The sequence below is a fragment of the Doryrhamphus excisus genome, linkage group LG3 (assembly GCF_037039965.1).
Source record: "Doryrhamphus excisus strain RoL-2023G ecotype Guam linkage group LG3, RoL_Dexc_Guam_v1.1, whole genome shotgun sequence".
In the NCBI taxonomy this organism is placed as follows: domain Eukaryota; kingdom Metazoa; phylum Chordata; class Actinopteri; order Syngnathiformes; family Syngnathidae; genus Doryrhamphus; species Doryrhamphus excisus.
In genome coordinates, this window is record NC_136359.1 from 18,347,792 (window position 1) to 18,373,455 (window position 25,664).

A 25,664-nucleotide genomic window follows, 5' to 3' on the forward strand; every position below is an offset into this window, starting at 1 on the left:
TAGGTATGAATGTGAGTGTGAATGGTTGTTTGTCTATATGTGCCCTGTGATTGGCTCATCAATGTAACATTACTGACGTCTAGTGGCCAGAATACTACATATGCAGGGCCCTAAAAAAAAAAAATTTACTGTTAAATGCAGAATGTTGCGGAAATGTGAATGAAATGCTGTCACCGTGAGGAGAAGGAACATTCGTGTGGGGAAGTATTTGCCCGGTGGACCATTTCATCTTGGCAGAATCTCATCACAAACAGTAACCCCCTCCCCTTAGCTTAGTTTAGCTGAGCATGCTAGTGTGGTTGTGCGTGAGGGACTCGGGCCGAATGACTATATTTTCTCCGTGTTGTGTTTTACCGCTTTAATGTAAGGAGCGCTGATGACGTGGAAGTTCTGACTGAAAAAAGATGAGAGGCATGTTTATTCTTGCACCCAGCTCGTCTCAACTGTATGGACACTAAAGACCACGTTTCATGTCTCCTCGTCTTACTGGAATTACTCCTTGCATCAGTTTGACCCCTCAAGACGTATTTATACGTCTTTTACGTTTTTTTGCATGAGAGGCCCAAAGAGGTGATGATGCAACTCTACAGTAGAAGAGAGCAACTTTGGTGCAGTTTTAAGCCGAAAAAAAAACAGCTACAACGTGGCAGAAGTGCATTTTATAACAGTACTGCCTGCATCTTTGCCTTGTAAAAGAGCGCTATACAGCAACCAGGAAGTGAAAAGGCTTGAGCAGGTGTTGTGCGAAGGAGGTTATGCATTGAAAGGAATATTAACGCATGCACAATGCACACGAACAGGCGCATTGAAGACACATATGGTGACACTGGACTCGTACCGTTCCTTGTTGAGGGTGGGCTTTGGAATAAGTGTCAACAAAAGGTTGCATTTTGGTTGCATAGTACAGCAGTGGTTTAGATATCACTTTCCCTTTTGAGTACAAAACAAATATGTTTGTGGCTATTTGCATGCGCAATTGTTTAATTAGTTATTGACAAACACAGCAGAAAATCTACAATGGTTTGTCACTGAGTGGCACTCAAATATACTTGTTTTCCAGCCTAGATGTTCACAAATTTGGAACGTCCCAAGGATTTTTTGGACAAAAATATAATAGTATAATTAGTTACTTTGGAGACCAATAATTAGTCCTTAGAACTTTGAAGGACAGAAATGGACTCTTACGGTACTCCTCCAATGTGTGTGTACATAGAGCTTTGCTATATCAGGCTATGCCTTGGTAATTCCATTTCAGCAGTGAGATTATATTGACCTCTGCAAGCTGTCCTCCATCCTGTCCCACTTACTAAACAGCCTTATTTATTCAGTGAAAGAAGTGAGACAAAAAGACTTTTTCAATTCCCCTAGGAGTTCTGCACCACCTCATAAGCATCTTCTTTAATCATGCCTTGGCATACTGCTAAGTGTGCCAAGGACTAACTGAGGAATTACCACATATTTTCTCAGCAGCGCACCAGCTGACAGCAAGGTGCTCACATGCACGGAAAAAAGGAAAAATCTAAATGTGCAGTTTTCTTCTTGTTTTCATTTAAACACGTTCCGCAAACAGCAGCCATATAACAAATATGTGTCGTATATTCCCATATGGTATGAAGGAATGTGTTGTGCCATAAGGGCTGCTCTGGGGAACGACAGCTGCAGATGTGGATGTGCAATTACATGAAGTACACAGATGAAATCAAAATGAAACCACGTCATAAATAAAAACACCAATGCTCAGTGTAAATGTGTTTTTTTTTTTGCTTTATTGCTCGATGAAAAGTTGGGAAGCAATTAGAAATATTCTGATCCTCGATACATATTTCATTATGATGCTCAGAGCCTGTGTATCTGTAAACACACTTTGCCAAGCTGTAGATATAAACTATGATAATACGGGATAAACAGTTTTACATCTCAGAGTCCTCACTGGATATTAACTATGCAATCAAAACATGTCAGCTCGAGGCGTGGATGGAAGAAAACATACATATGTATATACTTTGTATAGTTGATGATAGAGAACCGTGTTTCTATGACTGTTAATCTTCGGCTTTATCACTTCTAGCTTCTTTTAATTCCACTTTGCTGCTATAGGACTAAAGTAATCCCACATTTATCACGGTTAATTGGTTATAACGTATAATACAAAACCACTGAGAGTTGAAGCAAATATTCTATGGCTCTTTGGTGAGCTACTCACACCAGCTGGCATAGTATCATCATAGTAGTAACCATCATAAGCTGTACACACCATGGGCGCTAATTTTGTGGCGCAGGGTGGTGCACCCTATGCAGTGGTAATTATGTCCAGCGCACCACTGAGCAGGGGAGGTGTCCACATTTTCAGTTTGGCACAGTGAAAATTTTGTGACATAACAAGGCGCAAAAGGTGTCCTGAACATGGGCCAGTATGCAGCTGGACTAGCCGACAAACTTGATGAAGCCCCTTTCCAACGTTACTTGGTCGTGTAAGTAACAATTTATCAGTGTCCTAACTGTGTTTATTTTGTGTAAGTCATGAAGAAGAAGTGCTTGTCTGTGTAGCATTATAACATAGAGGAAGTGGGGTTGCTAATAGCCGTTTCCACAACACAATTAGTGGCTCTACCCAAGTTTTTTTTACACACTGGTAGTCCTACAAAATGACAAAACTCTATGTAGGAAAATACGGCTAATGTTTACAAGAACTTCCTGTATACAAGGCTCGTTATTACATCGAGCGCAGTTTCCGCAGCCGGAGCAGACGCCCGCTGCAGTGCCTACCGGAGACAGTGTGAGTGGCACTTTGCGGCAAGCTGGACTGGATCAGAACCGGATTCAGTGTGATCCCGGCCTTACTCTGCTCCAGTTGACTTGGGGCAAAAAGGGGCAGTCACCAGCCAATCACAGGGCATGTGTATATAGAGAGGGACAACCAATCCCAGTCACACTGTCAATGCTTGGTGGGACTGTGGGAGTCACCACAGTGATTTGGATTCCAATACTATAGTCTACATTTAAAATAATCTAACACAACGTGCATAAAAGAAAACAAAGAATAGAAAGCAGAAGGTTTTGGTTATTACGGGTATCACAGTGCCCTGACAAGTTAAAGAGGTCACTTCCGAGCTTTGTTGACAAACTTCCCGACTAGTTTCCTGTTTCTTAGCACATTGTTCAATCAGAAATTCTCAGGGTTCTAACATCTAACGTCACATGCACAATGACACAATCGGAAACAGGTTCACGTCAATGAATCTAAAAACAGCTTAGTAAACAGCAAGTAAATGCAAGACACATGGAAACATCTTATTTCTAGATCAATTCCTTGTTTTCACCTAAGATTTGATGACAAATGGATTTGTGCAAACATTTGATCAGAGGAGTGGCACAGCTGGAGTCACAATAAAGGTTATTGATTCGAAACAAAGTGCTTCCAACTGTATCCTCCTGTGTGAGCTGCTACTCTTTGGAAACATGCTTGGGGTGTCTCGCCCCAGTTTTGAGCGGTCTCTGCATCTCAACAAGTTCACGTGACGTCTGCTCCAATTACATTGCGGTGGCGTCAAACGGCTGCAAAACTCTAGCAAGGAAATGACTCTTTGATTCTCTTCATTCTCCCTTTCACACACTTTCGTCACTTAGCCTACACAGCTAAGTCGCAGACAACAACAAAGAAACATGAATCAAACACAAACACAAACAGTAATAATCAGCTTAATTGCACACATTCATTCCTGCAGTCATCAAACTCAGGTGCACATAACTTTGTTTAGTCACACTTGTATGATCTAAAAAGTTATGAAGTAATTTTAAACGTATCGTATGATGATACAATATGTCATCAATGATGTTATATATAATAAAGGGATTGTTCAGCCCTGCCTCAGCCAATCAGGTGGCTTGTATGATTGTGTTTGGTCCACCGGTGTCTCATTAGCTCCGCCCTCATCCTGTGTCCATATGTCAACCAATCAGCTTTCTTCCTGACCTTGTTCTCCACCCACATTTATTTAAGACATAATAAACCCCTGTGTTCGAAGGGATGTTGAGAGTATTAATACTTTTCTTAAAAAATATATTTGCCTTTCTTTACCTCAGTTTTTTAACCTCAGGGTGGATTTTTCCACAATGGCTCGTCACAGGAGGAAAAAGTGTGAATGCTAAAATTAAAGACAGCTCCGTTCTATTACTACCTGCAGCTCATAACCATTCCATTCGACTGAACTGAAGCCACTAAATTAATTCCATAATTCTCACCTCAGCAATTCCCTGCATGACTTTCTCTGTGTTTGTTTTCTTTTTAATTGGTCCTCTGTGATCTCTTTTACCTAAAACAATTATATTACAAAGGATTTTTTTTTACAACACACACAACAACAAAAGTTCTTGACAATATACAATATATGGGAATTACTAGCTGTCAGCCTGTGTATGACATCAAAAGCAACCCTGTTGTCAATAAAAAACCGCATTAGGTGATTCATGTGAGAGGAAGAGCGGCATGGTGGTGGAGTGGTTAGCATTCACCCACTGGGGATTCTGGGTTTGAATCAGTTTACATGTTCTACCCGTGTGTGGGCTTTCCTCCCACATCCTCAAAACATGAATGTTTGGTGAAATGGTGACTCCAAATTGTCCATAGGTATGAATGTGAGTGTGAATGGTTGTTTGTCTATATGTGCCCTGTGATTGGCTGGCAACCAGTCCAGGGTGTACCCTGCCTCTCGCCCGAAGTCAGCTGGTTCAGCATTGCGCTTTCATTGTGGAAACAACCAAATCTGTAACTGCAACACAACAAGCGTTCCATTTGCACTTCAGTCTTGGTAGACATGATCCCGTACCAGTTTGAAACACGATCTTGTTATGGGTTACCAACTTCAGGGCTACTGGATCTGCATTGAAACAAAAATCATTCAAAATCAACCTTGCAACGGCATTTTTAAAACATATTTAAACAGAAATGTTTCTTTATTTGCTTTTTATTTAACCTACAAATGTGTATATATGTTTACTGTGTGGTGTAGCTCCTCGGGTATTTTCCTACTTTCCATTCCTCTATGAACTTTATTGAAATAATTGGTAAACAGTTCGAAAGTGGTATTCAGGTATGCACTGGACTGTAGGGGCAGAATTATTTGGTATAACATGAAACATCAGAGTAAAGTAGCAACCTAAATCGTGCCCTTGGCTCTCGAGGAAGCACTACATAAGAATAATTAATTCTGGAAGTAAAAACATTTTGACAGAAGACGCAGCTTTCATAACCACAATTTGAATATTAAACTGTCCTTCTTTCCATCTCTGGACCAAATCTGTGACTATCAGAGAAACAAGCTAACATAATATGGTGCACATTACACTCCTTGTTCCAAACTGCCTCCGCCACATCCATTATTTATTAGGAAATCATTTATCATTAATCATATACGACATGCTTGTTAATTTAGTAATTACAGAAACATTGTGGCCACGCAAGGAACACTTACAGATAAAATTAGGTCATACTCAAACCAAAGCCTGATTGCACTCCATCTGCTTGTTCTGGTTCCACATGAGCAACACTGACAAATAGGACTAAGGTTTTTTCTTTACACATCAGTTGATTGCTCCTGACTGAAACAATGATGGATTTTGGTAACGTACTGAACAAATGTGTTTTATTAATGCACAGTGGCATTTTACATTAATGAATTTTGTCATTTGCAAAGCAGTGTAGTTTGTTTTGACTCATAGCGATGAAGAAAAAGTGTATTTAATATGTTCTCTTGTTATTGTTGTACTGTATATTTATGTCATAATTGACCACCATGACGAAAAAAAAAAACCCTGAGGCATAGCTCTTCATATAATGTATTCTAGTTAATTATTAACAATCTGAAAGCAGCAATGCACCAATAAAGCAAATAAATTATGTAAATGTTATATGACATATAGGTTGTCAAATTGCATTATTGGAAATCAATCAGAATCTTTGTCGATACGCAATCCTCTTTAATGAAAAATTAAAGAATAAAGACAAATAATTAATGGATTAAATAACTGTTTAAAAACTAAAAAAAACGCAAATCTGAACTATACAGCCGTGTATGGATAAACAAATTGACATTTTACAGTTATATTAGTTAGTTATATTATCTTTGCACCATGATTATATTCACAGTTGTAAAAAAACAAAACAGTAAGGCATGTTGGATTTCACATGAGATATTCCAGTGGTGGCTTCCATGGTAACGAGCAGTTATAGATTTATTATTGCAACGCCCCTTTGATATGGTCGATGTCGTTTTGGCCTTCAACATCCTGTACCGCCTCCCTGAGGGGAGCAGTTGGCGCTGGGGGATGTGAAGGGTGAGAAGGGTCCTTCAGAATGCTGCCGGCTTTCCTGTGACAGTGGGACCTGCACAGCTCCCTCAAGTGAGAGGAGAGCATCTCCTAATATAAAGTATAGCATCGTGAATTGAAATTAGCAAATAATAGAAAATATAGACTAAACATTTTTATATTATTTACCGTGATTTCCGGTGTATAAGACACTACACTGCAAATTACTTGCCACTTGCCAAGCTTTAAAATAATATTTCTAGATGTAAGATTATTTGCCTGGTTTTAAGGCCTATTTACTTATTGACTTTATAGTGTAGCCTTAATTTTAAAATGAGGGATTACTTTTTGAAGCCCCAGTTGGTCCTGATGCTGCGTCGCCACTAAGTAAATGTGCTAACATCGTCAAAGCACTTTGAGTGCCTTGGAGATGGAAAAGCAAGACACAAGTGAAAGACTGCCGCCAGGCACACAGTTGGACACACCGTAGTGTGTGCTGTGAGACACATTGTGATGTAGTGTAATGACTACAGAAGAACTAACTTTGGCAGTCTATTCGACTTCAAAACATGTACAGAGGTGAACACTAGGTCTGCAACTAATGATTATTTCCTTAGTCGATTAATCTGCTGCTTTTTGTTTTCATTAACCGAGCAATTGCCCGAATAAATCTGAATGCCATGTTAGCAGACATTGCGTGTGAATTCTGAAAAGCTGAATCGAAACTAAAACACTTTGAAAAGGTGCTCTAGAATGAACACAGTCATTCGGAAGCTGAAGCTGGACTGAAATGCTGTGGAAATATGCTTAAACGTAGAATGAAAGTATGAGTAAATTGGCAGTTTGAGCTCAAAGGAGTAAATGATCTAACCATTTCTGTGTCTGGGTCCTAGCACTCAACCACAACTGCACAACAACTTTTACTAATTTGCCACATTTGGAGTAGAAGTAGGGCATGCCAAATAAGTCTAGTGAAATATACCATCATGCTTTGCTGCACTGCTCTTTAAATAGTTATTAATATTGTGTGTTTAATGTTTTTGTTATTCCATTCTATGTATGTACATGTGCATGTACATGTATTCCGTTTTTTTGTCATTCTATGCACACAAATCAATAAGCAGTGTGTATTTCAATACAATGTGTGTATTTACTGTTAGCTGTGAGCTTCTATTTATTTGACTCCATGACTATAGTTTATGTTCTGTGCAATTATCCCGCATTCCTCCTCTTCTGCTTGAAATGTGATTAGCAAACACTTCAGTAACAGGACTGAAGACTGTATCAATTTCAACACCACACTTCACCATCATTGCTGTACGCATTAAATCCCAGCGGCTGCTGGTGCGGCTGATGGATAAACCAACTCTGCGGTAAGATGCACACACCTTTCGCAATTGCTACTTGTCATATTTGAGTGGAAAAGTTCATTGCGCCGTTCCTGCATTAACATCGATGTAATAGGGTATTTTTCTCATTGACTTGTTTGCGTGACTGAGTGACTAGTGGTGTCATTGGCTTGAGTTTTTGTTGTATTACCTTCATTTCTTATCCCTAAACCCTGAACAAATGAATGATCTTTTACCATTGAGACTCAGGGAACTCTCAATCTCTAGAAAAGTATTGTTTTGTTTCCTTTTTTCAAAAAAAAAACTTATAAAAACTTAAGTCAAAATTTTTAAAAAATACATTTTTATGGCTGAAGAGCAGGGCTCTGCTGTGGTAGTGGTCATCTGTTTCTGTCAAAGCAATACAAATAAGACATCAACAGTGTGAACTAAAGAGAAGTAGGTTAGGCTGTAGCGGTGACCTGAAGCAATATTTTTCTGAAAGATTTTCCTCACCATCAACACTTGCCCTACTCTAACACTTTTCAACATTTTTACCCATCTGAAGTTGATAGTAGCAGGTAGTGTTTGTCGAGTTATGAGAAGATGACTTTTGTCAAACCGTCATCTTTCTAGAGTTCTTTCGAGTGACCCCAATCAGCCACCTGGAAACCCACCTTGTGTATAAACTGAGAAATGAGGGCATATGACTCATTGTGGGAAGGAGGTTACATCATGAATAGACGTCGTTTGAAACACACCATAACCTCAATACTAGACATCCTTAAAGAAAGATGTCATGATCCTGGCAATTACACAAAGAAACACAAGCATACCAGTCCCCAAGGGTTCAGAGGTGATTAGAAAGCAGTTCATATTGTGCAAAAAATTATTTCATGTAAATTTAACGTGTAGCAATAGTGCCTTGCAGGTTGCTCTCCGCTTCAAGCCATTTCCCCAAAGGGAGTTCTATTATCCGCAGCACAGCCACCTGTGCTAATTCTGGAAGCAGTCAGGTTTTGACCCTGTGTATTGCCAAGCTCTCAAGTGGGTGGGGCCAGTAAAATAAAAGGCAACCAAATGAACCCCGGTAAGAAAAAAAAAGACAGCATTTGTACAACTTCAGGGTTTAGACACCAATAGCACGGTGCAATTGTTTAGCTCATTTCCTAAGGCTTTAGAAGCCTGATCCTCTATCAGGAGCAAGCTGTTATGCCATGAGCATGGCAATGAGACCTCATTCTCTCAGCCCTTTGACATTCTTTGCCATGTAATAGCAAGCAAAAAGCTATTAACCTGATGCTCAGTTGATGCATCCAGTGGGAAAAGCATTCTAAGGTTGCAGACATTTTTTGACACAATTAAAGGCTTCTTGTGTGAGGTGATTACAAAAGCTCTGGCATGCAATTTCTATTGGGACCAAGAGACCGCTGCATTTAATTGTCGTCATTATTTCTCTGCAAATTGGCATACTAATAAAAAAAATCTACCCCCAAAAATAATCTAATAAAAGGTAGCAAGGTGAATTAGCCAATATAAAGGATCTGTTCTTGTTATTATCATGTGAGCTCATTCAAACCTGCAATAAAAGCCTGTTGTCCCGGCTGATTCTTCTTTGACTTTTCAAACATTACAGTAACACTACTGACACCTAGTGACAAGTGTAGAATTCTACATCGACATCTTCTAATGCATCTTCTGAATGACTTCTGTTTGTATTTTAGTTTATTAGCCATTTTTATACATCCACCCAAGTGGAAGAGTGAGGTTACAGGGAGAAGAGATACAGAACGTGGAGAATTTTAAGTACCTGGAGTCAACAGTCCAGAACAATGGAGATTGTGGAAAGGAGGTGAAGAAGTGTGTGCAGGTAGGATGGAATGGGTGGAGAAAAGTGATAGAAGAGTTTCAGCTAAAATGAAAGGAAAGGAATACAAAACTGTGGTGAGACCAGCCATGTTGTTTGGTCTAAAGACAGTACCACTGAAGAAAATACAGGAAGCAGAACTGGAAGTATCAGATATGAGGATGCTGAGGTTCTCATTGGGAGTGACCAGGATGGATAGGATCAGGAACAAGTACATCAGAGGGACATTACATGTTAGAGGCCTTGGAGATAAAGTCAGAGAGGCCAGACTGAGATGGTTGGGACATGTCCATAGGAGAGATAGTGAATATATTGGTAGAAGGATGCTACGTTTAGAGCTACCAGGTAGGAGGCGTAGAGGAAGACCAAAAAGGAGGTTTATGGATGTAGTGAAGGAGGACATGAGGGTCGTGTGAGAGAGACAGATGCAGAAGACAGTGTTGGATGGAGGATATTGATTTGCTGTGGCGACCCCTGAAGGGAAAAGCCCAAAGAGAAAGAAGAAGAAGCCATTTTCATACTTGAAATGCAACCATGAAACAGCATGGTTTATTCAGGTAATTTTGAAAAACTGTGAAGCCATGAAATTTGACTGAGGTGTATTTTGGGAGAGAATGCTCTGTGATGATGCATGTGCTGGCTGGTCAGTAGGTGTTGATGGGGTGTTGATGAGCTAGACAGGTTAAAATCAGGGTGACATCACCCCCCCTGCATGACGCCTCCCTTGCTCTGACTCATGCACATCCCTATGACAGTCTAGAAACACACAGCTGTGAGGTGAGAGGTGGGTCAACGCATGCACATTGAAACACATGAGATCATCCGACAGTGAAAACCTATTCTTTGTAAACTTTGTGGCAGCTACCAAAGCTTAGAATCACGCAGGTTGATTGCAATCGTGTTAAAGAGGAAAAAAACGGACCTATTTTAATTTCCATAGTAGTAATGTTCCTTGTGTTTTATGTATGAGCCAATTCCATTTCATGAGACTGTACAATTTGGTGGAGCGCCTGGGTGGTAAAAAGGAAAACCACTTGGCCACCATGACAGAGAGACCTAGTTAAAAGAAGAATGTGAACTTACTGGACTAAAATGAAAGAAACAACGGAAAAAAATAAGCAGCTCGAATGTAAACTGTAATGTAAATCAGGTTATAAATTTAATATTTCAGGCATGTTGTGCCTGAGCGACAGAACATTACCCACTGACAATTCTTCAGACATGAGGCAAGGGTAATTTGGCAAAATGTCAACGACTGTTTATGAGGAAACTATGTGCGTCATAATAGACTGAAGAGGGAACATGAGTGTAAATTGCATCCATCGTGTTCATGCAAATGGGGTCTCTGTGATAAATGTAGTTCATTACAGGCATAAGGCTAGAAGTAGAATTTGATTCTGCATAGAGAAGAACTTCTAAAGGTCCCGCAACATACCAAATACAGTCTGCGCTGACTGGGAGCCTGGGAAGTGCGTTAGAATCAAAACAATGTATTTGTGTGGTCACTTTCCCTCCAACCGTACATACTGTATGTCCAATGCTGCCTGCCTGGCCACAAGGCCTTCCAAAAGGAAAAAAAAAGATGGAGCTTAACTGCTGTTGCTTATTTCACAATTTTCCAGACAAATAATTTCAGGCTTATGCCCGCTAGCGCCAACCCTCTGTCCGTGCCGCTCCCTCCAGCCTGTAATTAAATGCCATTCATTTGATTTGTTCATTAGTTCAAGCCTCGGCTGGGTGGAAGCAAAATGGAACCCTCTTATTAGTGGTTCGTGACTCGACTCTCTCCGTGGTGAGCTCCAGTGGAAAACAGTATTGCAGCAAGGGGGATGGGGGGGGGACTGTAGGCAAGACCTTATTTTAACCCAATAGCAGGAGATGCATATTGTCTTAATTAGCAGATGTTTGTTGAAATTATCACATTTAAAAGATGTCTGCTCAGAAAGCAATTGTAAAATAACATCCTTTATAAATCAACATCCTTTATGAATATAATCAATCCCTGCAGTCTTTTCCTAAGAAGTGAATGAATATGTTATAATGCACAACAGTCTTTGGGTCCTTGCACAACATGTTTTGGAGTGATGTGAATGATGCTTAACAGCAAAAAAATAAGAATGCATTATAGGTATATATTTCAACACAACACAAAGAGAAAACCCTGCCAAAGAAGATTTTTTCTACATAGATAAATCATGTCATGTTTACGTTGACTAGTACAGTTATTTTTACTTTTATTGACATATATAATGACAGATAATGATTATATTACCTGGAAAACATTGGTCAAGGCTTAAACATGAGGTAAAGGTCAATGCGCTTTCATGCAAATTGATTTTGCACCTTGTTATGCGTGACCTTTGTCGTTCCCAATAAAGGTCAAGGTCAATCACCACAAAAAATGAATCAGCTGAGTGGCGGTCACCCTACAATACTGTATATCCAGATTGGAGAACCAAAGAGTACGTACTCAATTTTTTCGGCATCTGTGGCGTCTGAAAAAAGTTAGACCCCAAACGGATTCTTTCCGTCGTGTTGTACGGCTGACAGAGCTGTTGTAATCAAGTAAATTAAAATGTCAAGACATTTCAAATACGTAAAATATACAAAATTACTGAATAACAGCAAATGCTGAACAGAAATAAAATGTACTTTAGTGATGTTCCTGCCGAAGAAAAAAAGTTTTTTTTTTTTGTAATTTGTTTGAATAAATATAACTTAAAAATTGATATAATTAAGTCATAGTTACTTAATATATTCACAGATGTTATGTAAAAATTACAATTATGTAAAATTGACTTGATACTGGCAAGTAAGTATTACTTGATATTGCAACATTATATTTTACTGAGATGTTTTTTTAAGTAAATCACACAAGTAATTTTTGTCAGTTTACCAACAAATCCCATAACATTAAAAATAGAGAGATCGGGAAGTCTGGGCTTCCTTACTGAAACTACTACCCCTGCAACCAAGACCTGGATAAGTGGAGGAAAATGAATGAATGAATGGATGGATGGATGGATGGATGGATCCAGGGACAAAAGCGGTCTGTGATTTCATCTTGGAATGATGCCACTGGATGACCAGCCCTCAAGCACTGTTAAGTGCTTGTGGAAGAGTGAGGTTACAGGGAGAAGAGATACAGCTGGTAAACACGTTAAAGCCAAGGTATGTACTTCTGAATTTTTTTAATATTTTGTTAATCGTGGTAATATCATGATATTTGGTAATGACAAATCTACAGCTACAGTTTGTTAAATTCAACTTTGTTTGGGTTGTTCATCTCTGCAGGTTATCCCTCATAATCGGAAAAAGGAACGACACTGTGCATGTTCTCATACATGAGCAAGTGCATCGCATGCTTTGACTTTGTTAGTTATTTTGAGGCGTTGTGGTTATTCCTATTATGCAGTTATATAAATAACTGTCAGGAGATTTTTTTTGGTTATATAACATTGAGGTTAGGCGCTTACGCATACACGCTGGCATAAGGAAGGCCTCTGCAGGGGACAAGGCGGACTGTACCAACTATGGGGCAGGTGTATCCTCACCTTTATTTTGTTACTCACCAAAATGCTATTTAATTATCCCTTGCTCTAAGTAGCTCCACAAAGTTACATGAAAGTTTTGATACTGTGTGTTGGATAGTGTGCATGAGACTGTTTGCATTTGCATTCTAGGGCAGGGAGCGGATAGTTGCATACGTTTAATCTAATACATGCCAAAAGTGAATGTTTTCCATGTAACAAACCAACTAACAATGGTGAAAATAATACCTCTTTAAAGCAGGATTAATCTATACTGCTTGACTCCTGAAAGTGTTCCTGACATGATTTACACCTCTCAGGTCCACAGACATGACAAAGAGACAGAGGACGTTTGCAGTGATTAAAGTGATGTGTCAACTGGAGTAAGGAGGGGAGAAACATTTGGAGATGAAACAGAAAATGCAGAACATGGACTGAAAGGGGACCTGTTATGCTTTTTTATCATGGATGGAATAAATTAAATTGAGAAATCCAAGGAAATACAGCTGGAATAGGTGCAGATTCTAGAAGATCTTTTTCAAACCACTGTATACAGTAACATATTTCAGCAAAGTAAATTATGTCAGACATCCTTTAAGCCTGTTCACATGGTCTTTGGTCATAGCAAATGGTCGTGCATTTGTATAGCGCTTTTCCACCACCAAGGCACTCAAAGCGCTACCTACTGATGACACAGTATCAGGAGCAACTGGAGTTTCAGTATCTTTCCCAAGGATACTTCGACATGATCAAACTCACACCTGAGCCATGACACCCTAAAGCCCACATAGGTTGAATTGAAGATTTTTCAGAATAAAAACGATTCACTCCTTGTTATTCCTTCATTAAGTAAACATTCAAGTATTTCAGTTCAATGTTGATGTCACTGTGAAGTAGGCTTCAAAACTGTACAGCAGGAGAATAAATGCTGTTAAAACATGTGAAGTGGAAGGAACCACCAGAAGAGACAAATGCTCCTCTAATGGAGTGAAAGGCAAAAAATGTGGTTTTCTTTTTCGAGTCATCGCTCAGTGCTGGAGGAAAAACGAAGCTTTAAAGTCTCATCAGCATGTCAGCATCCTCACACAATTGCTGGATATGCTGCAGCTGTAATTACAGTACATCCCCACTCAGCACTCCATACACCATGACCTTTTCTACACACACACTCATTGTCTCAATCAAACTAAGGCTCATTGCTCTGCGATTTAAATGGACAACTTTAGCTGCGCAGGAAAAAAAAAAGCAAAATATGTGCATTAATAAATGGCATCATTTGGGAAATCTGCAGGACTTTAACTATCATTATCATCAGGCAACTCTGACGAGGAGATACTCCTCGTGGGCACCATCGTAGGATATAATCAAAATATATGCAAATGATACAGCCGTCTTCCACTCTGTGCTGCAGTGCCACTTGTCTTTTTGGCTCCCAGGGAACTCTGCTGTCAGCTCTCAGGCTGGAGGACCGGAGTGATAGCAGAGAGCCTTGTTTATTTAACATGCCACTGAAACAGCAGTGGTGAAGAGGAGGGACCAGATGGAGGAGCGGAACAGGCAAGGCATCAATCGAGAGAAAGTTATTGTCCTCCCAGTCACTCGCCTGAGAAAGCGTTTACTGTGTGATGGGCCAACAAAGAATTACACCCCCACCCCCTGAGAATAAAGCGCAACAAAAGTGCACACTCATCTGTCAAAAAGTAATGACTAAAGTTTGATACAGACATTCTTCTTATACTTCAGGCTAGACTGTCAGTCTATAGAACACAGGGCTCCATCAAGGTTGAACCACTGAATTCTTAAACAAAATCTCTGTTATACAATCTGGCATCAAAAGAGATTCTCATGTCCCATTTAAGTATTTATGAAATATCAATGAACCAAATACTTGATTTCTAATATTTCCAGAAATGGAAATCAGCTGAAAATACAGTAAACCTCGGATATATCGGACTCGGATATATCGGAAATTCGCTCACAACAGACAGATAAAAAAGAACCGATTTTTCTGTAATGCATTTCCAATAAAAATGCATTGCATATATCGGATTTTTTATAACGGACTTCGCCTATTACGGACAAAATCTCCAGTCCCGTTCCAATTTCCCTCGCATATATCAGATGGCCACATCGTGTCTTTCTCCTGGCTCCAGATTTAGGACAAATATAAAAGTGAGTGACGTCAATAATACTAGCACAGCAGTTCCTCACTATTGGGAATAACGTAGGCCTGACGGGCGTAACAGGGCCTAGCTTAATTAACAATTTGTTATGCTCAGAGTCCAATAAAGTTAAATTCTCATTACCTTACGTCTCTTTTCATTGCCCAGTCCAGGTACATTGGAAACAGAGTCAAGGAAGTGCCTTTTTATAACGGATATAAATCCGATATATGCGTAAAACGGACATTTTCCGGTATACGCATATAACGGATTTCGCTTATATCGGACAAAACCAGTGAGAACAATTGAATCCGATATATCCGAGGTTTACTGTATCACATTAAAAATATACAACAAAATAAGAGATTTTTTTTCTTGACCAAAAATCAGTCTATAAGCTGGTATTACACAATAAGTATATTATACTTATAAGTATATTATACTTATTGTGTGGAAATATGGGGTAACAACTAGAAAAGTCCACTCCAAAAATGTGAAATTTGACAGTACTGGTGGGTTCTGTGGGTCTTTATGCTGGTGCAACCACCATTTGCCTCAAATACGGGATACGCCAATCCAGAGCAACCCAAACAATGGATCACATATCTGGTGAGTATGCTCGCCATGAGACGTTTTCAGCTTCCGGGAATTACGGATCCTTGCAACATGGGGCAGTGCATCATGCTGGAAAATGAGTAGTGAATGGTGGTCATGGATGAGTGCCACAACAACGGGCCTCAGGTTCTTGTGACGGTATCTGTCCATTTGAAATTCCAGATTTGAGTGTTGCATTTGCGTATTTGTTGAGTGTATATGCACACTTGCGTATAAATTGACACATTATTTGCAGATTCATTACAGAATATGTCAATATTAACGTAGGTGTGACGGAAAAGAGAACTCCACCGTCCCTTTTGAGACGTCGTGCTGCTCGCTCTCAAGAAAAATGAAATCCTGAACATTTAGGACAGGACAACGTTTTCAAAAGAAATCATGTAAAAAAAAATTTTAAGTGAACAAGAGTGCTTTCTGAAAAAGTCACTCTAAACAGTGCATTCCAGTGTAGGCAGAGGTCAGTACATCACAACTTATAAAAGAACACAGCACTATTCTTTGCTGTGTTGCATAATGTTTTTCCATCAAAGTGAACATTCTGTAATGTGATGTACAGAATTGGTTAAAATATGGTTTTGGACAAGACAAGCACATATGTGTTTTTGTTTTTTTCCCACAAAGCGCTCACACAACTCCTGGACTGGCACACATGCTTTGAACTTATCCTCGGTGTGTTTTCCTTTATCCTTCGCCACCCCCCAGCAAGAGAGCGTATAAACGGTGATGAAAACATAATCCCTTTGGTGGATGTAATGAATTGAACATGGCCAAAGAGTCCGACCAAAACGCCTTTTCTCTCCCCTCCATGTGGCTCATTGAGACCGACACACCCAAGTATGTGCCCCTCTTCTATGAAATGACACCCCATTTTGTTCTCATTTAAGCCCTTTATATTCTGAACCTGCGTGAGGTACAAAAGGTATAAAGCTGTCTCGGATCATTAAATTGCACATTCTCTTTCTTCTCTCGGAATGTTTGTTGGCACTCACAGCGGTGAGAGCTGACACATTCGACAGAGGGGGTTCCTTCACGCCTCTCAGCCTTCTTCTTCAGGATGGTGGGCTGCTCGCTGGTGCCTGGGGCAGCAAAAACCACGCCTGTCACCACTTGACAGGCCAATCCAGAATCCCAGTCATAGGGAGGAATGATTGATGATATTATGTGCTCATACAGGATTTGAATGCCACCACACTCATGTGATTTAATCCCCGTTTCTACATCCAACAAGCCTCAAAAGCAGATGGATGGTATAGCTCCAAACCATTGGGGATGGATGGACGTCAAGACCAACATTACCAGCCATCTCTCCAAACCAGTACACACAAGCCAATGTAATTCTTTCATATAATTCATAGCACACAATACTGTAGCACACTGAAACGGAATCTTATTCAGAACGTCACATCATTTTGAATGAAAGAAAATGTGAAAGAAAAGAAACAACAAAGTGATTTGTTGAGGGGAAAGCAGACAGCCACATCCCATGATACTCATTTATGTCTCCATGTTGAAAGCTGCTCATGATTTACTTTTGAAAAAAAATGCAATTTCTAAAATCAAATTGCTTTATATGCCTATTAATTCTGCTGCATACACACAAAATATTTGAGACATACTTTCTATTTGGCAACACTGACCCCTTGTGGTGGTTTGGCAAAAATAAGACAGAAAACATCATTTTGAGTCCTCACAAATAAATGTTAGCCTTGAGTACAAAATGAAAACACAATAGCAAGGCCGGGCATTGACAGCGAGGCAAGTAAAAGCATATCTATGAACACACAAAGCAACACAACCTAGATTAAGGCATAAGTCCCCCAGTCAGACCACAAATACGGCTTTGCACTTGGACAGCATATAAAGAAGAGCTGTATGGTTGTAACATCCATTGATAGTGAAATATCACCAAAGTGGATAAAATGCCCTTCAAGCAAACTGACAACAGTACGGCAGACTGACTATGACATATTTGAATGATGATGCAACTCACACAAATCATCGCTTTAAATATGAAAGAACAGTGTTTCTGCAGTGTCGTTAAAAGAAAACCTACCTGTGCATCTGAAGATACGTGACCTCATGCATCACCCTGGCGACAAATTAGCATCAATAGCACTCTACCATGTTATCATCAATCTCTCTGTGGAAAGACAAAAGCATCTCTCCACACTAAATTGTGAAATCAATGAAATCGCTCTTGCTGTGAGAATTGGGCCGCGACTGATGTGTGGCTGAGTAATGTGAAATCTATCACAGGTTAGCAGTGCACATGGCCTGTACAAGACCAGATGCTCCCAAACTTTGTCCTGATGACTAGTCGGCGACTAACTCTCTAAAACATTTCAATTGATTTTTGGAGCTTTCAGTCTTTTGGAGGTCTCCCAATTCTCGTATGGTGCTGTTACCATGGCTACAAATGTCCCCATCGCTCGTGTCTGTGAATTAGAGTATAATGCAGTTTACTTGTTCACACATATTGCCACATGGGAGTGTGTTTGCTCATGTGTTGTCCACAAAAATACTCTTCACTGTGTGGGCTCGGCCAAAGAGAGGAAGCTCAAATGTCGGAGAGCTGTGGTAACTTTTTGGACAACATCTACAGCACAGGCGATGTGCCAGTGTGTGGAGTGTGTGTCTGCTGGTTTTTTCATCCATGAATATCATTAGACAACATTACTGACAGACACGAAACATTTCTGTGTAAGCAAAACCCATTAGTGTGCACTTCATCATGTTTTCAAAACTTTAAAATGGGCTGCACGGTGGACTAGTGGTTAGCACACAGGCCACCAGAGTTCCTGTGTGGAGTTTGCATGTTCTCCACGTGCATGCGTGAGTTTACCCCGGGTACTCCGGTTTCCTCCAACATTCCAAAAACATGCTAGGTTAATTGGCGACTCCAAATTGTCCATAGGTATGAATGTGAGTGTGAATGGTTGTTTGTCTATATGTGCCCTGTAATTGGCTGGCAACCAGTCCAGGGTGTACCCCGCCTCTCGCCCAAAGACAGCTGGGATAGGCTCCAGCATGCACGCGACCCTCGTGAGGATAAGCGGTAGAAAATGAATGAATTAACTTTAAAATGAAATATCAAGTCTAAATTAAAACAATAAAAACAGTTTAACACTTTGCACAATTGTGCAAAAATTTTGAACTACAATTTTTTTTCTCATGCGTCTACATGCATGTGTATGACACAGTTTTATTAAATTATTATTACCATTATCATTACTTTCTCGTGTTATTCTTTGAAATTCCCGGAAAGATGTTTGACAGGGGATTTTGTTGATAGAAAGGATGAAAATAATCCATCAGGTCAAAAACATGGCACGTACGTTCACTCTACCCTGCTTCCATGCATGTAATAAAAGACAAATCAGAAAAGAAAAGTCAATTCATTCATATGCTCACTCCTTTTGCTCCTGTCTGCAGAGTCAACTCGCCCAGGCCAGAGAGGCTCGCTGGAGGATGGGGAGAATGTTAAGGAAGTGTCGAGTCTCATACCAATAATAGTGCAGCGTAAGTCAGCCAGCAAATGGGCAGCGTAGGCTAGTTTTTTTCATTAATTTAGAAATAAGATTACATGCTTTTGTACAGTCCTAAATCCAAGGCTAGAAAAATATTTTTATAGTTCAACCACAAGCAATGAAACTAGAAACAGGAGTCCATATCCATAACCATAAAGCTATTTCATTGTAGTAATCTTATTTGCCGTTTCATTCATTCATTCATTCTTTTTCTACCGCTTATATTCACGAGGGTCGCTGGGGTGCTGGAGCCTATCCCAGCTGTCTTCCGGCAAGAGGCGGGGTACACCTTGGACTGGTCACCAGCCAATCACAGAGCCCATATAGACAAACAACCATTCACACTCACATTCATACCTATGGACAATTTGGAGTCGCCAATTAACCTAGCATGTTTTTGGAATGTGGGAGGAAACCGGAGTACCCGGAGAAAACCCACACATGCACGGGGAGAACATGCAAACTCCGCACAGAGCTGGCCGAAGGTGGGATTGAAATCAGGTCTCCTCGCTGTGAGGTCTGCGCACTAACCACTTGACCACCATGCAGCCCTTTATTTTTATAAATATTAATTTTCAACTGTGAATTATGTTGTTTTTTTTGTTATTTAATGTTTTCCATTTCCATTTCCCTTGTTAATGTGCTTAATTGGATCCATAGCTAAAGTAGTATTCTTTCTCTATTAACTGAATATTTTCGTACTTAGGGCATAGAAAACCTGTGTACAACATTCTAAATACATTTTTTAATATTAATAGAGCCCTCTAGACATGAAATAGCATCCTTATAGCCACCTTTAGATTCATATTAGCTAATATAGTAGACACAATAACAGAAATTAAGATATATTAGACATCACATAGACTCACACGTTTTCCTAGGGAGAGTTTCTGGAGAGTTTACTTCTTGAGGTGGCTATTATCTTATCAACATTACTGTAACATTGCTGACACCTACTGAACAGTGTAGAGTACTCCATAATCACGTCTTTGAATGTGTCTTCTGGAAGCCTTTTATTTGTATTTTTGTTGGGGTTTTTTTGCTCTTTTTAAGCTTGAACTATTTTAATTTAGGAATGCGTAAAATTGAATTAAATGGACATATTTTTGGACAAATAAAAGGCCATAGTCAACCACAAAAACCACGAAAGCGCAACACCATAAAACTTGAACTGCGATGTACCAAGGGACAACAGTACAGCAGGAAAATTAAATTCAACATATGTTTGTCCATAATTGAAGACGTTGAAAACCTTACCTTGGGCCATTTAGGATTCAGGTCACAAGCTTTTTCAGCATCGTCCAGTGCAGCCTGGTGTTGGCCCAGCTTGAGGTGCGCAGCAGACCGGTTACTGTACAGAATACAGTTCTGTGGGTCCGCTTTTAAAGCATCGCTGTATAACTCAACAGCTGTCTTAAAGTCCCCTCGCTGACACGCCTCATTGCTGCGCTTTACTTTCTCCATGAAATCGGCTTTGCTGAAACTACACTTGGTCCCATTGTCTCTTGAAACACAGCGCACAGGTCGACCTGCAGCCCGAGAGTTGGAGGTTGAAGCCTAGAGAGATGAAATAAGAGGAATTAGTTCAGTAATTACTGAAATACTCATTATAAAAGGTGATGTCCCTCTGTCAACCTAAACTGACTACGGCTGCAAATAATTACAGTACATCGGATCGCATTAGACACAGTTACAGGTTGCAGACCTGTAAGTCATAATAATGCAGCATTGACTTGGTTCACACAAATGGGAAAAAAATGAGACTCAATATAAGAGAGCTGTTGGCAGTCTCATCATATGTCAATATATACTAGGAAAGCTTAACAATTAAAGAAATTAATGTTTGGATTTGTCAACTCGTGAAAATGCTGATTAAGTTGTTGTAACTTGAAACAAATACATTTTTGGAGGTACAGTGTCTCACAAAAGTGAGTAAAAAGGTAAAAGGTTAAATTTCAGCAAGGCTGTTCTCATTCCGATTCATCTGGTCGCTATAGTAACTACCAGATAAACCATGAGTCTTAAAAGTAACAATGACGGGGCACTGAGTATTACTGGGTCATGAAAGTCTTCTCCAGTTGCATGTTATTGAGCTGGCCTCCCTTCCACCACCACCACTACTACCTCCTACTACTCCTCCTACTCCTCACCACACCTCCTCCTCAAAGGGAATTCTGGGATATGGGCAGGCTTGGTAATTACTTCCAGAGGCTGAGAGAACAGAACACAAGCAGTCATGAGGGCTTTGCATAGTGAGGAAATATCACTTTATAACGCAGTGGCACTTTTCCTGTGACTTCTGGCCATTGTTTTTTATTTGTATAGCCTTTAATACATGAACATAATAATCACTGAAAGATATATTTGATTATTAGTATTTCATTTTTGCACACTTTTCTCTTCAAATAGTAAATATATTATATTAAATATAAATATACTAAATATATTATAATAGTAAATCTATTTCAGGGCAGAGTTTTGTGTTATTAGTATCAACATTTCAGCTTTTCATCTGAATTTTTTTTTTAATAAATTGTTGTTTTTATTTTATCTTATTACATTGTGTTGCATACCACACTTTGGACACCCCTGATTTAAGAAAATGAAAAATAATAAACTCTGCTTCTTCCGACTTCCTTTCGATCAGGTTGTATTGTGCGCGAGCTCGTATACACCATTAATATGAAACAGATAAATTTAATGATTTAAATTTAATGAAAATTTAAACTAATAAACCACAACATACTAAAGAATATATATATATATATATATATATATATATATATATATATATGAAAAAGCGGTAGGAAATTAATTATTTTTATATAAATCTTAGTGATTAGGAAGGAGGAACAGATTAAAGTAATAATGATATAATGATGATGATTATAATTTGATATTTTGTAGTAATAATAGAGTATATAATAAAGGGGTTATTTGGATTCCATCCATATGTTTCCATTCAGATTTGGAATCAAATATACACAAATGACACTGCTGCATGATATTAGCTTTGTATCCCTTCCAAAACAATTGTACTGTAGTTTGACTCTGCATCTAAACTCAACTTTATGTTCGTTATCGTGTGCGCACACGCACGCACGCACGCGCACTGTGCACGACATTTACAGCATGCTTGACTGGCAAATCGATCAATAAACAGACTTGGACGAGCTTTGTGTTCATTTCCGGTGCAGGGCCGAGTTAAAAGGTGTTGTGTGGCCACGAGAAGGAACACAACCGCAAAGATGGCAGCCTCGCCGTGTGCGGCCACTCGTGTTGTTTTAATCCATTTACCTTTTCTTTCAGAGTCGCTTGTTTCTCCATCCTGGCTTGGGTTCTTCGTTCTTCTCATCCCATCACACTCCAACTCGTCTTTTATTTCAACACAGCATTTCGTGTAAGCGGAAGAGTTCGGGGGAGGGAAAGCCCGATGATGTCCACGTAGCAGTGGAAAGTCCACAAAGTCAATAGAAAGTCCACAAAAAGAGAAGAGTGAGTTCTCGGTAGAAAGTTCTCTCAAGCAAAGTGCGCCATGTTGTCAAATCTTTTCCTTTTTTTTCTTTTCCTGCTGTTGCCATAGAGGACGACTTCTGAACGCTGTGAGGTGGCAGCTTCAGTCAAGGCATAAACGCACACTTCATCAATTAATCTTTCTTAGACTGCTTTTAATTCATGTTTTTACCAACTTCTTTTGCACCAAAAAAAGCTGTTTTCAATTTCAAACAAAGGCGCCATGGGAATCCTCTAGCGTGAGGGGTCAGAATGAGGGATACCTTCATTTGGTCCGGGCGATACTGCCAATTTGGGTATTGATCCGATACCAGGTACATACACACCCCGTATCGCTCTCTGATACCGATACTTTTTACTTGAATTTTTTTCCAAAATCATTACACAGATTTGCCTTTAATTTGTTGATTGTAATTATATTATCAATGAATTTATTCATCAATATATACAGATGCAGCTCAATAAATTGGATTATTGTGTTAATTGATTTAAAGAATTACATTTTTTTAATGGTTTATTTTGCTGATTCAAGCACAAACCAGTAGTTTAAAATAGTACAATTAATGTAACGTGCACATTAACCAAGCTACAGCAACATTGTTATTATAATACTGTTACGCCAAAAGGTAACGCAACATATTGGAGCTGAAACTACTGCTGTTATTGTTTTGAGTTTGGAAAAGTTCATGCTTTGTTCAAGTGTTTGTTTCCACGTTGCTATGTGAAATAAATGTGCCCAGGAAGGAAGTGCCAGCAATGCTTAAACAATCAAAATACAGCAAAATACTGTTTTACATGTTATCACAAATGTGCCTGTTACTACATTGTTGGGGCAGCTACTGTATATAAAATAAAACCTTGTTAGAGGTGTTTTAATAGCGGTCTTTGTAGGCGCCATAGGTGTGTCCCATTACGTGCAACAATGAGCTGTCTCGTTTTATCTGTTCTGATAGCTTTATAACTCACAGAAAAAAGAAAGACGTGTTCATATTTCACAAAAGGATGGCTGATGGAAAACATTTATTTTAAGTGCAATTTTCCTTTAAAGCTGCTGCTTGGTTGTCCTTGAAGGCTCATCTGATATACAATTTGAGCAGTTGCTGTGTTGTTGAGTTCAGGGCCTGCACCTAACACAAGTACCATGCACATTTGAATAGAAATATCCATCCTTCTGTTTTCTATGCCACTCGGCCTCACAGTGGTCGTGGAGCATTAGTCATACATCAGCTATCCAAAATATAAAAGCTTTAAATACTTTTATTTTAGATTACATGGGTTGCATGTGAGCGAGTCTTTGAAATGGTTGCAGGTATGAAGTCCGTTGAAATGATGGTAAAACATTGTCAAGACAGGAAGTACAAAGACAAAATTGTGTTTTGTGCTACTGTATTATTTTTGACAAAACCGACTGAACCCGAACTATCAACATATCACTGAAAGATGTGCTTGCAAAGCTGGATCACATTCATTCAACATTCCTTAAGTATTAACAGATTTCTCCTGCATGTTGGCATAGAATTGTACCACATGGGGGCGCTGCGGGATTAACCATTGCAGGAAAAGCCTGGACAAATCACGTGCTTTGCTTTACACATGGCTGCCTCAGTTGTTGTGACTGGTGCAGGGGTCACCAACCTTCTTGAACTGAGAGCTACTTGTTGTGTAATGATAAATGCGAATGCATATCAGTTTGACTCATGATATCAATGTGAATACACTTAAATTAATGTTTTCGCATAATATAAAATGTCAACATGCAACACTTTATTTCTATATTTTCTCCAAGTGCTGGTATTTTTCAAATGATCACTTCTACAACAGTTAGAGGAAATCACTGTCCTATTTTCACTAGTCACTAGCAGTTTTTCACAAATCATGAATTAATTTGCACCACATTTTTACAAATAATAAATTATGTTAAATACAAAAAATAATTTTCAGATTTTTTAAATAAATCTGATTAGATTTTGAACTTCACACGAAACCTGAAGCATTTTTTTAACATTATCAAATGTTACATTTTCCAAACACTCTTCTTACCATTGGAGTCCTTAGTTTTCAATGACACTTTCAGTATTGATATAACGTTATGTACTCATATACATTTTTCAATGTAGTGTACATGTGTTTGTCCATCGTTTAAGTTGCAGGCTACTTCCTGGTTCTATGAAGTTGCAGACTGGGGGACGCAGATATGAATCTGGCTGCGTGGGCTGTTCTTTTGAACCCATAGTGACTCAACCTGTAATAATAAATTCCTGTATTAGCACCATACTGTATAGAATGATCATTCAATTCGCAGGCAGCGGTTCTGGTGGACATTCCTGCAGTCAGCATGCCGATTGCATGGTCCTGCAACACTTGCAACATCTTTGGCATTCTGCTGTGTGATAAAACGGTACATTTTAGAGTGGCCTTTTATTGTGGCCAGCCTCAGGGACACCTGTGCAATAACCATGCCGTCTAATCATCATCTTGATATGTCACACCTGTGAGGTGAATGAATGCACTTGAGTTGAAAGTCATCACAACATTGTGATGACTCAGAGTGATGCTCAGAGTTGCTCTCAAAGTTCCTTAATCACTCTTAGGCTAAGATTCCTTGCAAGGAACTTTCAGGCGAAATTAGGAGGTTTCTGAGAGGACTCTGAGAAGCTTTGTGAATACGGGCCATGGAACTTAGCCTGGTCTGGAGCAGTCTAACTCCACAGAATAAGTCTCCATGGTAACTTATGTCAGAACATATCCCACTTTCCACTATCCTACTTTTGTGAAAGCGAATCATAGATAAATTGAAGTGTGAATGAAGTGGAGTG

General features: G+C 39.4%; 1 protein-coding gene across 2 annotated transcripts in view; it reads right to left on the reverse strand.

Annotated features, from left to right (window-relative positions):
- Positions 1-23,185, reverse strand: part of LOC131128603 (tetratricopeptide repeat protein 28-like) — a 188,893-nt gene extending 165,708 nt beyond the window's left edge. For both annotated transcript variants that reach the window (XM_078789822.1, XM_058071605.2), the window contains exons 1-2: positions 22,633-23,185; positions 20,593-20,892 (exon numbers count right to left, since the gene is read on the reverse strand). In XM_078789822.1, coding sequence (XP_078645948.1) covers positions 20,593-20,892; positions 22,633-22,662 — 330 coding nt within the window. In that variant the 5' untranslated portion in view covers positions 22,663-23,185. The remainder of the gene's footprint in view (positions 1-20,592; positions 20,893-22,632) is intronic.
- Positions 23,186-25,664: the final 2,479 nt, after the last annotated feature.